General features: G+C 43.1%; 1 protein-coding gene across 5 annotated transcripts in view; it reads right to left on the reverse strand.

Annotated features, from left to right (window-relative positions):
• The window catches only part of SLC26A7 (solute carrier family 26 member 7), an 80,670-nt gene that overhangs the window by 10,164 nt on the left and 55,567 nt on the right, over nt 1–14,939 (reverse strand). For all 5 annotated transcript variants that reach the window (XR_008331424.1, XR_008331422.1, XR_008331423.1 and 2 more), the window contains 5 exons: nt 14,103–14,198; nt 10,661–10,767; nt 9,616–9,682; nt 8,632–8,772; nt 4,771–4,819 (listed from right to left, as the gene is read on the reverse strand). Coding sequence is in view for 1 of the 5 variants with exons in the window: in XM_053395677.1 (XP_053251652.1) it covers nt 4,771–4,819; nt 8,632–8,772; nt 9,616–9,682; nt 10,661–10,767; nt 14,103–14,198 (460 nt within the window). In the remaining 4 variants the exon portion in view is untranslated. The remainder of the gene's footprint in view (nt 1–4,770; nt 4,820–8,631; nt 8,773–9,615; nt 9,683–10,660; nt 10,768–14,102; nt 14,199–14,939) is intronic.

Genomic DNA, 14,939 nt, shown 5'->3' on the forward strand with positions numbered 1-14,939 from the left:
AAGCCTTGCTAGTTCCTTAAAATAAATAATAATTCCACTTTTAGTGAAGTTCTTTAGTAAAGGTAAAGGGGCCCCTGACCATTAGGTCCAGTCATGACCGACTCTGGGGTTGCGGCGCTCATTTCGCTTTATTGGCCGAGGGAGCCGGCGTACAGTTTCCGGGTCATGTGGCCAGCATGACTAAGCCGCTTCTGGCGAACCAGAGCAGCGCGCGGAAACGCCATTTACCTTCCCGCTGGAGCAGTTACCTATTTATCTACTTGCACTTTGACGTGCTTTCGAACTGCTAGGATGGCAGGAGCAGGGACCGAGCAAGGGAGTTCACCCCGTTGCGGGGATTCGAACCGCCGACCTTCTGATTGGCAAGTCCTAGGCTCTGTGGTTTAAGCCACAGCGCCACCCGCCTCCGTAGAAGTTCTTTAGCTTCCTTCAAAATTCCTCACATGTTTTGCTCAGGAGGACCTCCTGGATTTTGATTCAATTTCTGTCAGCACTTACCACCCAAATTTTCTATTAGGGGAACTGATGGCAAGTTTGAGCACAACTGTCTCTTCATGGAATGTAAAGGAAACAGCTTCATAGATGCTTTCCAATAGGCAAACTTAGAATCATAGAATCTTAGAGATGGAGGGGATCCAAGGGTCATCTAGTCCAACCCCCGGCAATGCAGGAATCTCGGCTAAAGCATCCATAAAGCATCCACTTCACTAGGTAGTTGCTCAATTCAGTTAGCAGGTGGTTAACCACTAAGTATCTTTAAACACTTGATGCTTCTCATAATAATGTGAGCTTTCTAAAAACATATGCTGAAGTTAAGGTAAAGGTACCCCTGCCCGTACAGGCCAGTCTTGACAGACTCTAGGGTTGTGCGCTCATCTCACTCTAGAGGCCGGGAGCCAGCGCTGTCCGCAGACACTTCCGGGTCATGTGGCCAGCGTGACAAGCTGCATCTGGCAAGCCAGCGCAGCACACGGAACGCCGTTTACCTTCCCGCTAGCAAGCGGTCCCTATTTATCTACTTGCACTCGCAGGTGCTTTCGAACTGCTAGGTTGGCAGGCGCTGGGACCGAGCGGCGGGAGTGCACCCTGCCGCGGGGATTCAAACCGCCGACCTTTCGATCGGCAAGTCCTAGGCGCTGAGGCTTTAGCCCACAGTGCCACCCGCGTCCCCCATATGCTGAAGTTACTGCTTCTAAAAAGGTTCCATAGCAACCCCAAAGAAGCAGATTCACAGGCAGTGCTAAATAACCATCCCATGAGCACAAGGATTTCCACTTGCAAGGCAGAACTTCTCCCCTCTTCCTTCCTGCAGCACAAAGTCTGCCCCCTCCTCATATCTGCTCCAGATGGTTGGAGGAAACCCCAGAAAAGATTGAGGGGGTGTATGGTGAGGAGTCCTGCTGCAGAAGTCAAAATCCTTACACTGATAGGATAGTAACTTTGCACTGCCCGAGTTACAAACCACAGTTTTTGCTTTCCACCCCATTACGGGGATCTGACCTACGGGAAACAAGTATCATTTGCTTTCTTCTGTTAAATATTGGAAGAGAACTAACCTTCTAAGTTATAAACTACAAAGCACCAAACAAAAGGATGGAGATACAAAATGAAACGGTTTAAACTAAATAGTTTTGACAAAGAATATAAAGGGCTCAGAAATTCTTCAAGGGACTTAGGTGCTAACAATGTATGGATTTACATTGGCACTAAATCCTCTCAATGAGCAGCCAAAGATTTGGTGCTTTTTTTTCGTTTGCAGTTCTTGAGGTTTATTGGATTATTTAATTGTATATGCATAATGTTTTCCAAATGGAGCAAAAGAGAAATTAATATCAAAGAAAGTAAACTCCAGCCAGACAGTAACTAAAAATAGACTCAAGAGAGCTGCTAGGCCTTTAATGCAATCCTCTCCACAGCCCATACAAAAATACAAAAATGTCAAAGAAAATCTTTGCCCCAGAGAGATAATGAAAGATCAGGAATTATGGGAGAATACATCAAAAGCTTGGAAAATTCTCCAGTATTTGTTTTACCTTGTAGTTACTGATTTACCTGAATAGAAAAAAAACATTGCTGGCATTTCAACGTCTCCAGGTGGTCACATTGCCCCACAATATACAGTACTTTTCCGTGTATAAGACTATGTTTGTTTACTCTAAAATAATGTTCGAAATCTGGGCTGGTCTTATACACGGATAGTATCTCCCCCCATTTTCTTAAATCGGGGTCCCCAAAAATAGGGGACATTTTATACATGGGGGCGACTTACAGGTTTATTAATAGGTTTTTTATATCATATAAAGTTCACAATGTTTGTATCTTTGTCGCAAAATACAATCTTTGGACATGGAATTCAATGGGGAGTGAGTTAAAGGATTCTTTTGTATTTAAAAAGCCTCCTGGCCCCCACCTTAGCATCACAATTAAATGAGAAAGTCAAGACATGGAACAAGAGATGGGGAAGAATTTGTTGAGTTTGCATTTTAATGAAAACTACTTAATTTGCACTTTCCCCAAATAATATGCAAGCTCAAATGTGGATACTTCTTCAACTTTTAAAATTCAGTTCTCCAACCAAATAATGTGTGCGGAAATGTGTATATAACATGCATATATTAGAGAAGATAACATTCAAAATGCAGTATTGTAGGAGAAAGTGGTTGAAGAAATGTGTTTATCAGGTAAAAATGCATATAAAATGTAAAATGGGAGGAATGAGCAGTAAAATGAGAGGTTTTTTTATAAACCGCTTTAAGTTTTGCTTTGTCTTTACAATCAAGTGGAATACACATTTTATAAAATAAACAGAATACTGATTAATTTAAGTGAAGCCTTTTTTTAAAAAAAAAAGAAACAGAAAACTGATGCAGAATAGTGGAGATGAGAACATAAGACTATAAAAATGAGAACAGATTCTTCCAGGCCCAGTAAGAGACAGCCTGCTCTGCCAAGCTAAGGTTCCATTTGCACTATACATTTAAATCAGTATACCAATTTAAACAGTCCTGGCTTCCCCCAAAGAATCCTGGGAACTGTGGTTTGCTAAGGGACCTGAGGGTTGTTAGAAGACACCCCTGCCCGGGGGCGGGGGGCAACATGGCATGCTGTTCTGAGTCTCTTGTCCAGAGGTGAAGGGGGGCGGCAGTTGGAAGACCAGGACTCTGATTCCTGCATTGCAGAGGGTTGGACTAGATTACCCTTGGGTCCCTTTCAACTCTACAGTTCTGTGATTCCCCTCACAGAGCTGCCAAGGTGGTTTAACAATCAGTCCCTCCTCTGGAGCTCTGTAAGGAGAAGGAGCTCTGTAAGGAGAAGGGGGGGGTCTCCTAAGAACTCTCAGTACAGTGGTACCCTCAGGGTTAAGTACTTAATTCGTTCTGGAGGGCCGTTCTTAACCTGAAACTGTTCTTAACCTGAAGCACTACTTTAGCTAATGGGGCCTCCTGCTGCTGCCGCGCTGCCAGAGCACGATTTCTGTTCTCATCCTGAAGCAAAGTTCTTAACCCAAGGTACTATTTCTGGGTTAGCGGAGTGTGTAACCTGAAGTGTCTGTAACCCGAAGCGTCTGTAACCTGAGGTACCACTGTACCTTTAACAAACTTTGCTTCCCAGGATTCTTGGGGGGGGGGTGACCATGATTGTTAAAAGTAGCTAGATAGTTTGAATGTATGGCATAGATGGGAGATAATAAGCTGGTTCAAGAAGAAGAAGAAGAGTAGTTTGGATTTGATATCCCGCTTTATCACTACCCTAAGGAGTCTCAAAGCGGCTAACATTCTCATTTCCCTTCCTCCCCCACAACAAACACTCTGTGAGGTGAGTGAGGCTGAGAGACTTCAGAAAAGTGTGACTGGCCCAAGGTCACCCAGCAGCTGCATGTGGAGGAGCGGAGACGCAAACCCGGTTCACCAGATTACGAGTCTACCGCTCTTAACCACTACACCACACTGGCTCTCACCATACTTGAGCTTCAGGAAAGTCATCTTCGACCCTGTTAACCACCCTTTGGCCAGTCAGGCATCAGGAAAGCTCTTCCCTTTCACCTCCTTGCTGGCAGCCATTTGTATACATCCTACAGAACTCATGCCTGCCTGCCTCTAGCCTTCTGGGTGATTCTAAGTGACATCACATCATGCTCCTTGCCTGGACGTGTAAGCATCAGGCACATTCATGCTACCTTCTCCATTGCCATCTCTTAGGTCATGCACTCAAGAGAAGCCCTGCATGTAATGGGAAGCTCTTGCTTTGGTTTTGGGTCCTGGGGCTTGCAGTCACAGCACACACAAACAGCTCTCTGCGACTGGCGTGCGGAAGATTGAGAACAAAGCTCTCAACGAAGGCACAACACCACAATTTGGAGCTTTTGTAGTGCAAAGGTGCAATGCTGACAGGCAAGTGTATTCATTTGAACTTTAGGTTCTAAAGCAATAAAGAACCAGGGGGGAGAAATATGACCCAATCATATAATTTTATGATATTCCACTGATCTCCAAAGTGGTGCAAACCTGGAAATCTAGATCACCTACGTTTGGTAACTGCCCCACATGTTTATTTTACAACACATTTCGAACACCTAGTTAAATCAACACACTCATTCCAATACATTCACAATCTTCAGACCCTTCACCTCCTGCCATGTCAAAGGGAAGGTATGTGGGGCAGTGAGATAAGTTTGATTCCTGATCAAACTTTAACTGACATGGGTCCTGGAATATGATGGGGGTAATCTAAAGGCCCGTCAAGTGTTTATGTCTTAAATGATAAACTCACCATGGCAATTTCCATTGGATAATGGGCTGAGCAATGTGTTCTGTTCATACTGTAAGAAATAGAAAAAGGAAGTGATGAGAGAAAGAATTGTCCCTTGTTTCACAGCCTTAAAAGTTTTGCAAATCCACCGTACGCAAAGGTAACTGAAGTTACGTTGTATTAAGCTCTGTGTTTCTTTACTGGGCCTGGAGACTCACTGCTTCTTCATGAGGCAACTACAACCCAGCCTCAGCAGCAATAACATCCACACTTTAAAAGGGGTGTGATGTAAAGATTAAACAATATATAAATATTGCTTAATACGGTACATTTACACTCAAACTCTCCATTAAAAATGCCCAAGGTGGCTAACAGTAACACCCACAATAGAAAATAGCTAAACCATATTTTTTAAATAAAAAAAACCATACACAGTATTACAATAAACCTAGGGGTGGCCCTAAATTTGCCTCAAACTACAGAGGGAGAGGCTCAAGCACACGAGGGGAAGGCATAGGGAGAGAAGAGAGTACATGAGCCCAGAAGGTGTTTGAGCTGAGGACACGTTTATTGTACTGCCATAGCATGGTTTGGCTAGCAATGACTCAACAGAATAGCAAGATGAGGGAAAGTGCAGCGGTGGCGGCAGCAGCAGCATATATACTAAAGCCACGTTATATGAGCAATAAAATAACTTTGGTCAGCTTCATTTATGCATACATTTGCCTCTGTATCTTAAGAACATTAAGAATGATGCTGGGATAGACTTAAGATCCTGGTCCAGAATCCTATTTCCCATAATGGCCAGTTAGATGCTGTCAGAAAGCCCAGAACCCAGGCATAAAGGCAATATCTTTTTCTCTGAATACTGCTTCTGAACATGGAAGCTCAGTTATCCATGATTGCTAATAGCCATTGATAGATCTCTCTTCCATGAATTTGGCTAATCCTCCTCTATGCTCGCTGAACTGACACCACACACACACACACACACACACACACACACACACAAGCCCACATCACACTTGTAGAATCCTTCATTTACTGTGCACAACTCATTTTCTATTTGTGTTTGGCTTCAGTAGCAAGCAGTGTGTCTGTGTGTGCGTGTCGAGCATCAGAGCTACCTGGCTTAACTAGTTGGCACACGGTCTACCCTGGATCCAAGCACTGGCTTTTGGATTGCTGGCTCTGACTAGGTCACTGTTTTCTTAGGCGTGCTTTGAGTCATGCTCCTAGGTTTCTAATCTGGATCAACTCCATAGCTTCGAATGCTGATTTGGTGGAGGGGCAGGGGAAGTGGCCAGGCACAGAGTATTCATATAAACAAAGTCTTTGTTAAGAGTGATGGATGGCCCACCGTTCTGAAAAATTAAGCTTTTGCTTTCTCAATCATATCTAACCAAAATCAACAGAAGGACTCCACCACTGTAGCGCTGGAAATTGGCTTCTGTGTTGCCATATCACACAACCTCACTAAGCGGGAAGGGGGAATAAATAATGTTGTGCTTTCAATTTCTTCAACTATGGAAGGTCCTAGTGTAGCTTTGCATGGTCAGTTTGCTTGAGAGAAGTGGGAGTCCTGGAGATGTCTGGTGGTTCTGTAATATCCAGTATTGGCTTGCAAGACTCACCAGAGCAATCTGAGGAGGGAAATCAGTCATTACCAGAAACATTCAGGAGCTTGCGAGAGAGGCAGAGGCTGTCTCATTCAGCACCATAGTGACATATTAGCTAGGAACCCCAGGTGCAGAATGCTGACATTGGTGGGGGCTGCCAGTCAGCCAGCAACCATGCACTTGCATATAGGTGACTGAGACACCTCCTGCCTTCACTGCTGCCTCTCAAATGTCTCAGGTAATGAGACAATTTTCCTTTCTACAGCCACCACCAATGGTGCAAGCGAACCACAACACTGGCCTATACAGACAATATCTTCTTATAAGCAAATATATTGATTGAGCAGGTTAAGAGGACAAAAGGCAATGAGATGTCCAAATTATCATTGCCCTCCCGCCCCCTGCAATTTAGTATCAATAGCTGATTTCTCTGGCAAATTCAAAACTGCCTTCCTCCCCCTGTTGCTGCCCAGACCCCACATTCAGACAAGTTAAGCCAGTTTCACTGCTTCTTCTCACTCTGCAGGTGGGTGTCAGCTAATTATCAAAATAGCTGAGTTGACCTGCTGCCTTGATCATCCACAATAAATTACATGTGGAGTAGCACATGTGGCAAATGCCTGTAAAACGAACTTAAAACCTTCTTTGTTGTTGAACTCTTTTACCTGCAGAGCATATTTGCAGGAGGTACAATGCCCACATTTAAAGAAACCACATGGGGGACCAGACAACATACATTGTATGGGTGCCGATTTTAAATCCATATGCACCAATATATCTTTTAGTGACTTGGTGCGTCATTTGGCAAAAAGGGGGGTATTATCACACCCAGGGATATCCTTAAGAATATGTCAATGACTTTCTTTCAAAGTGAAGACGATCAATTGTTTAAGGAAGATATGTCATTACTTAGTTTGTCAAAACAAAAAGTACGTTTAGAAATGCACGCAGCAGCGTTAACTGGATATGTAAAAAATAATTTAATCCCTAAGAACACTGCCGATTACGTCTCATGTGTTTACTGAGTATGCTTTACGTGACCATAGGTTTGTTTGTTGTTGTTTTGCTTTGATCATCCATGCACGGTCAGCATTCATGGTTAAGCAGCCATGCCACTAAAGGGATGCTCTGAAGATCAAGACAAAGTGGCCGCTATTAATAATCCTGAAATTTGCTGCTGCATATTTGCTGTAAGGTTCCTCCATCCAGCCATAAAGGAATGGATTGTCAACTTTGATGGTCAGTAGCAAGGTAAGTGCTTTCCCCCCCCAGTCAGAGCACACCAAAGCCCCTCTCAGGTGGGTGTCATTGTGGGCCAGTGCTCCCCCAGCAAAACGAACATTTCAAGTCAAAACAGAAGCTGGCCAGCGTGTGAGAGTCTACACTTTTATTTAGATCTATGACTCCACCTGGCTACTAGCTGCTACATGGTGGAGCCAAGTCCTCCTTCCTTTTCCTCAACCCGTCTCCTGTGTAGCTACAGCAGGCTTTAAGCTTTCCAGCCAGGCCTCTACTGTTGCAGACATACATGTTTGTGTGAGGGCCCTTCCGACCTGCCCTAGCCACCTACCTGAAACTAAGAGAACAAGGCGGGGAGGGAGGCACATTTATTTGACCTGTACCAGAACCAGGGGAGACTCCCACACCAGTTAGGGAGACAGCCTGCCATAGTTTTTAGACCTCCGTGGGTGGTGAATGCAGCTGTTGTCAGAAGTGGCATCTGTTCAGGGCTGCCCTTAGTCACCCAGTGACTTACTGTGACAACTTTGTGATGAGTTCTGGAACCAATTTTTCTAGGGGGAAAAGTGCCAAGCAAGATCCAGATCCTGTTTCCCAGTTAAGAAATTTATGTCTCAAGCAACAAAAGGTTTTATTCTGCTTATTTTAATTCTTTTGACTAGATTTGCCAGAGACCAAACCTGACAGCTCAGTAATAGAGAAAGCACATGATTTGCCTGGAGAATGACCCAGGACCCAATCCTTGTATAAAGCCTACGAAGAGCCACTGACAGTCAATGTAGACTGCTGAGTTAGATGTGCCAACAGTCTTACTGGGGATAAAGCAGCTATCTCTGTTCTAAAGTGTGTTTTCTACCCCTGAGGCGTTTCCTCTTGGCAACAACACAAAGTGCAATCACCATGCATTGAATCTGCAGTACAGTTTGAATTTCCTCTTTGCAATACGAGCGGGTGGAATGAAAATGTGAACCAAAAGTACAGAAAAACACAAGCAACCCTCTCTCCGTGAAGAAACATGCCTTACCTTGTTCATATCTTCAGGTAGCTGCTGTGCACACGTGCTTTCCTTCTGGATTATTTTTAATATGTCCATGTGAAACTTCTTAGCATTCAGAAAGACGAGTGGGTTATTCACCGAGACAATTTTTACTGGTTGTAAGGACTCCTTTGAATTAAAATTAAAAACAGTTTAGCAAATATAGTAATGCTTGTTAACCAGCAGACATAGCATTCTTTACAATAGACTAATGGAGTTGAGAGTTGCAAACTCTATAAAGGCCATTTGAGCTCTAAGAACTTCCTGCTCAATGCAAGATCTACAATGCAGCCACCCAGCCTCTAGTAAAATACCTTGACCAAGAGAAAGCCTACCACATACTGCTCCACAAGCAGTGTGCAGAAGTTTCTCCTCATGTTTAAGTGAACTCTGCTTTCCTGCAATTTTCCGCCTTTTGGTTCTCGTTCTGCCCGCTGGAGCAATATCTTCTTCATGGCAGTCCTTCAGATATCTGAAGACAGCCATGCCTCCCCTTAACCGTTTCTTCAGGTGAAACATACTTAGCTCTTTCAACCACTCCTCAAAAGACTTGGTTTCCAGGCTCCTCTGCAAAATCAGGTGGCACCAGGAGTCATCCCTCAGGCTGAGCCTTCTAGTAGGCCCCACAGTGGACAGGAAATAAATGTATGGAAACTGAGAAGTCTGAAATGTCTCCCAACGTTTTTTAATGCCACTTAAAGCATTCTGCACCCTAGACTCCTGAATGCCAAGATGATGCCAGGTTCTCTTTGGTTGTGTGCAACAGGAATAAGATCAGGTCCCTCCTGCTACACCCCTCCCCTGCTGCTATAGGTATAAGCAGTTTCCATATACACTCTGAGGAAGTTGAAATGGACACATGTCCAGCAAGGACAAAGCACAGAGGAGGAGGAGGAGGAAGAGGACAGGGATTCCCCCATGCTGAAATATAACTCCCTTTGAATGAAGAGAGAATAAGAAGACTAGGCTTACAGAATCTGCTTCTGTTTTGAATCTGCATTCCACTTCTTTCATATGTTTCAGGCTCAGAGTCGTTGCTCTATAACAGATATGTGAACGCAGCATATATAAGAGTGCACACTGTGACTGTAAATGCCAAACAAGCTTTTGAAAAGTGAACATTTTCCAGGTGGTATCTGGCTATTCACATGTTCCAGATTCTGCAAATTACTTACTTCATACATTGGACAACCTGTGTTTGTTGATGGGTGCTAAAATAGAAAGGGTTCCATAGCTACTTGCTCTCCTACTTTTAAAAAAAGTCAGGCTCAATCAGAGGCATAGTGTGAGGGGCCCCGGGGGGGGGCATGGCCCCAGGTGCACATTTTTGAGCCTTGGCAGCTGAGGCGCGGCAGCAAGCAGGTTGGTCTAGTGGTCAGGTGGATGGAGGAAGCAGGCGAGCAGCCTGTTGGAGGTGGGTTCCGTTCACTCTCCACATGGACTCCCCCTGTATGAGCCCCCACCCCAGCTGCCCAGTTCACTGGGGGGGTGCAACACTTGCCCCGCCCCAGGTGATGGCAACCCTCGCTACGCCACTGGGCTCAATAGTTAAATTAACAGGATTTGTTCACCTATATGTAGACAAACAAAGAAGACATTGGACAGTTTTTCCAGACGCATTTGCAAGGCAGCAAAAATGAGCAGAAGACAGGAATTAACCCATCCCCAACTACCAACTGGCTCCTGCTAACAACATCCTCAGACCCCATATTCATTTTACAATGGAAACATAGGATTGGGAATCCCGTTTTCCCCTTACATCATGCTTATTTTAATCCTGAAATTGGTTGCATAGTCATAGCCTATACTCTGAGCATTCTGTGACATGGGCTAGGAATTTGAACCTTCAACAGACTACAATTCCCATGATTCCTGGGAGGTAGGAGTGACAGCTGAACTGGCATATAACCTATGTAAGTTTGCAATGTATTTTTGCCCTAAATGCAATAGAATGATATATTTCACTGTTGTGGATACAAAATTCTTTGCCTCTGAGAACACTGTAGGAATGTCTCACCTTGGGAAACGGAAAACCACTATAAGTATTGTGCAGACTACGCCGTACAGCAATCCCACATTAGCAGCAAAACAAATTGTAAATATGTAAGTGCTAACCCATATACTCTGTAAGGAAAAGAAGAGAAGACAAAAAGGAATTAGTTATACAAACTTAGCAAAAAAAGTGTGTGGGAAGAAAGGTTATTAACCCTTTCTCTGCAAGCTGATTTTTGTCCAAAATATCCCTTCCCCATAGGGATCACCCTATAATATTTTTCTTCTTTGGGATAAATAAGTACACATTTATTGTAGCAGCACTGGTCACACTACTGGGAGCCAGCATAGGCTTTTCCTAGGCCCTGGTCAAAGGACTAGAGAAACATTCAGAACCAATATGACCACAGCAGTGGCAGGACAAGGGGGGAAAGAGAAAAAGAAAGAAAATCAGTACCATGGACAGTTACAGATTTATCCTACCACATGCAGTGGTGTTGTGCTTCCTGTATAACAAAAGCCATGCTTTTTGTATGATACAATAGAAGTCAAGCAATGCACACCTGTGATTACATTTTGATAGTCCAAGAAGCCATGACAAATAAATGGTTGGATTTGGTACACAATATAGCCTAAAAGTTCTCAAGCCCTGACAACGAGCCTAGTGTGCTATTTTACATGTTGCTGTTTACAGAGGCTGTTATAGCATTGTGAGAGATCTGTGTATTTAAGTGCACTGGTGCAGTGTATGGAGATCATCATCAGTGGGAGTGACTTTTAAAAGATATAAAACACTTATCAAGATGGTGACACTAGATGGTAGGACTCCAAGCTTGCGGATCTGTATCACACACACTTTTAAAGAGAAGTGTTATATTTTATTGATCACGTTTCTTTCTTAACATGCCTACAAGGATCACAGAGAAGTATATAAGAGGTTCCCCATTTTATTCTTACCAAAAAAATGCCTTTGATGTAGGTTATGCTAAGAGATAGTGACTGATCTGAGATAACCCAGAAAGTTTCATGGTTGAAACTCAGTTGCTGCTCTGTCCCATGCTGTAACCAAAGGATTTCTGCAAAAATCTACAATCTGTAGCAGAGCAATCACTCTCAAGTCTATACACATATACAAACTTAAAAACCTAATCCAAAATATAGTAATTTTATATTCAGCTTCAGTGCTAGCACTGAAATCTCATAACATTCTGATATCTCATTGACTTCTACTGGTTTGAACCAGAATACTGTCGTATGGAGGGGGCAAGGGGGAGAATGATTGCAAAAGGTTTCCTTTTACAAAATTTGAAATTAAAATCTGTTCATCTTTGCATTTGTGTAAAAAGATCTGGCTGCTTCTTAATTTTACTGAATGTCGTTCTCTTGCTTATTATTTCTAAGCATGGTCCAATGCTGAGGTTTTGCTCCTCAAAAAAAGTAAGATTTATAGTGCAAATTGAGAAGAGAACAACGAGTAAAATATTAAACCCAAACCAGCAAAATGCATATGTATGTACAGGGAAGAAAACAGAAAGGGGGGGCAGGATTCAGGACTGGGGAGTTGCTTTGTAAGAAGACGGATGAAAAGGTCTTTTTCATCTCTATCATGTTGGTTGTAAAGAAAGCCAAAATGATGGAAAATTATCCCCCGATGACTAATTGGTACCTGGCTGAAGCAATTTGATTATTTCAAGTTCCTTCCATAGTGGTTGTGTTGCTACATAAATCATACCACAATTCACATCCCTTAGAACAAATTAGCCAAACTGAAATTACAATCTCGTCTGGAATGAAATGGTTTCTTTGTAATAGCATTGAAGCACACAGCCTGGGAAAACTGCTAGCTCAGCACTTGCTTTTGAAAATGATGACTCTGAATTCCAAGGAGAAGGCAAGGGGGAAAGAAAGAAAAGGGCAGGATAATGCTTTATACAAATCTTGAAGAGCAGGAAACAAAGGTAGGAGGTGAGAGGAATACTTTGGTTCCAAGGAGAATTTTACCACCCAGACAAAGAAGATCTTCTCTAAACAATGAGCGTTGAACTCCAAAACATTTCTGGGAGAGCACTGTTCTCAAACCAAACCCCTAATCCTAAGAGGCCAATGATCTCACTTGCGTCAAAGTGCCCATCTGGCTGCAGCAACTACGGGCTTGATAGCTGCTACAGCCAGCCAAAGAGCTTCCCCCCTGCCTGCCTTCTTAGGGTCCACACTTCCTCTTATCCCATGCTGAGAAAGCAAGGATCTGAGCAGTTTTCTGCATGTCCCGTGCTCTCTAGGCATGGGTCTGAGCGCTTTTCCATTTGCCCTGCCACTTTCCCTTGGCAAACCCACTCTTCACTCCAGAATCGGAGTGAACGTCAATCCATGGGAAACCCAACTAAGGTTTGCTCCGATTCAGCAGTAAAGAATAGGTTTTCGCAGGGGGGAGCAGTCCCAATGGGCAACAAGACCTGCTATCCCTCACAGCAGTGTCTCTCTGTTGCTGTAGAAGAAAAGTAAGCAAGTAGAGGTGGCAATAGCAGTGGCTGTAATAAGGCTCTCCAGACACCATAGCAACTATTACAGGCATGTAGAGGTTTCTCAACACACAAGGGCTAAACCGCAAGCTCCTTAGAACTGACGTATTTGCTTCTACATAATAAGATTTGGCATGTGACAAAGAATCATATGTAACTGTTTCTATTTCCCGAATTCATTCTTGTTCTATTGATGTTCCACTGAGAGTCCTATGGAGTTTTAAACATCCAACCTAGAATGCAATTGTAAGTATAAAACCAATATTTATTTCAAGAAGGCTCCTCCTTTGGCAATGGGACATCTTCACTTCAATCATAATACAAGGCACTAATGCCTGGGAAAGGCTGGCCAAGACAACCATATCCCCACCTGTCAGTTACCCTTTCAGAGGTTTGTTATGGCTCTCTGTCAGAACTCTTGTTAATAAGGACGTCAATATGCCACCCTGACACAGAGTGAAGCAGGGTTTCTTTTTATCTTCCAGCTTTTAAAGGAAAATCATAGACAGGAACAAAGTTCGGTAAAGACATTACAGAATATACAAAGAGTACTTTGGCAAAGTATTTTTATAAAGACAAGTAAGGCAACTAATAGAAATCAACACATCATCAGCTCATCAAATAACACATTTAACCATCACCCAACTTAATTATTTGTTCTAGGACCTTTTCTGGTCCTAGAACATCAAATGAGAAGGTGGATTCTTGAGAGCACATGACAGAGGAGAAAGGTGCTTTGTTAGCAGGAAAAAAAAGGGTAAGGGAAAGAAACAGTGGCAAAACTTTAATTCATATGTAAAAGAATGGACCTTCCTCTCAGTAAATTCCTACACAGTTGGCTGAGGGACAGCAACAAAAGGGAAGACTTGGTAGTGGGGGCATTTAGGACATTATCCCATACATTGAAAGGTCTGGAGGAGGGGAATCCTTAGATTCAATTTCACTTACCCAGTCTATTTTATCCACATTCCAATACTTTTTTAAGTCACGGAACTGCACCAGCATCCCCTTCAGCCCCACCACAATGATACTTGCTAGAACGCACTGCAATGAAAGAATCCTTTGTCAGAAAGTGAATTCAGCATTCCCCCCCCCAAACATGCAGGGAAATAGATTTCGGCAAGTTAATTGGCAAATTCCCAGGAAGCCTGAAGACACCTCTTCACTACAGTTATCAACACCTCCAAATATAAATAATGCCAAAGAGAAAATATCTTACATGTGCCTTTTGTGGATTCTGAAATTGCAATGCACTATACATTTGGGTGGCAACTAGAAGGATATATTCAAAGAGCCTTTGAAATACCAGGCATTTTTTAAATCCAAAAAATAATAACCAGGGACAAGAACAGGCTGTGAGTGAATGTGCCACTTTCATTTCTTCAGACAGTAGAAAGGCCTCTTCCCTTGCGTGGAGAATAAGGGTTTTCCCCCTTACTCATGGGAAGAAGAGGGTAAATTATCCCCTAGCGCTGGTGCTAGAAGCCCTGGCTCCAGTCCTATGACCTAGTGCAAAATTATACCCTAGGTGCAAAGATTCAAAACTTCTGCAATAAGTTCCATCGAAAACAGGCAACCCAGTTCATATCCAAGCAAAACAGAAAGAAAGACTCCCCACTCCCTATTTGTTCTTGGCACATGAAACTGGTGTGTTCTCTCCCTTCTATGAGAGCATTAATAATCATGGAATCATAATGAAAGGCGGTGCAGTCATTTTCAGAAAGAATAGTTTAGTCTATGAAAATCATATGATCGCAAATAATAGTAATTAAAAAAAGAACTGTA

Source organism: Podarcis raffonei, chromosome 7, assembly GCF_027172205.1.
Source record: "Podarcis raffonei isolate rPodRaf1 chromosome 7, rPodRaf1.pri, whole genome shotgun sequence".
In the NCBI taxonomy this organism is placed as follows: Eukaryota; Metazoa; Chordata; class Lepidosauria; order Squamata; family Lacertidae; genus Podarcis; species Podarcis raffonei.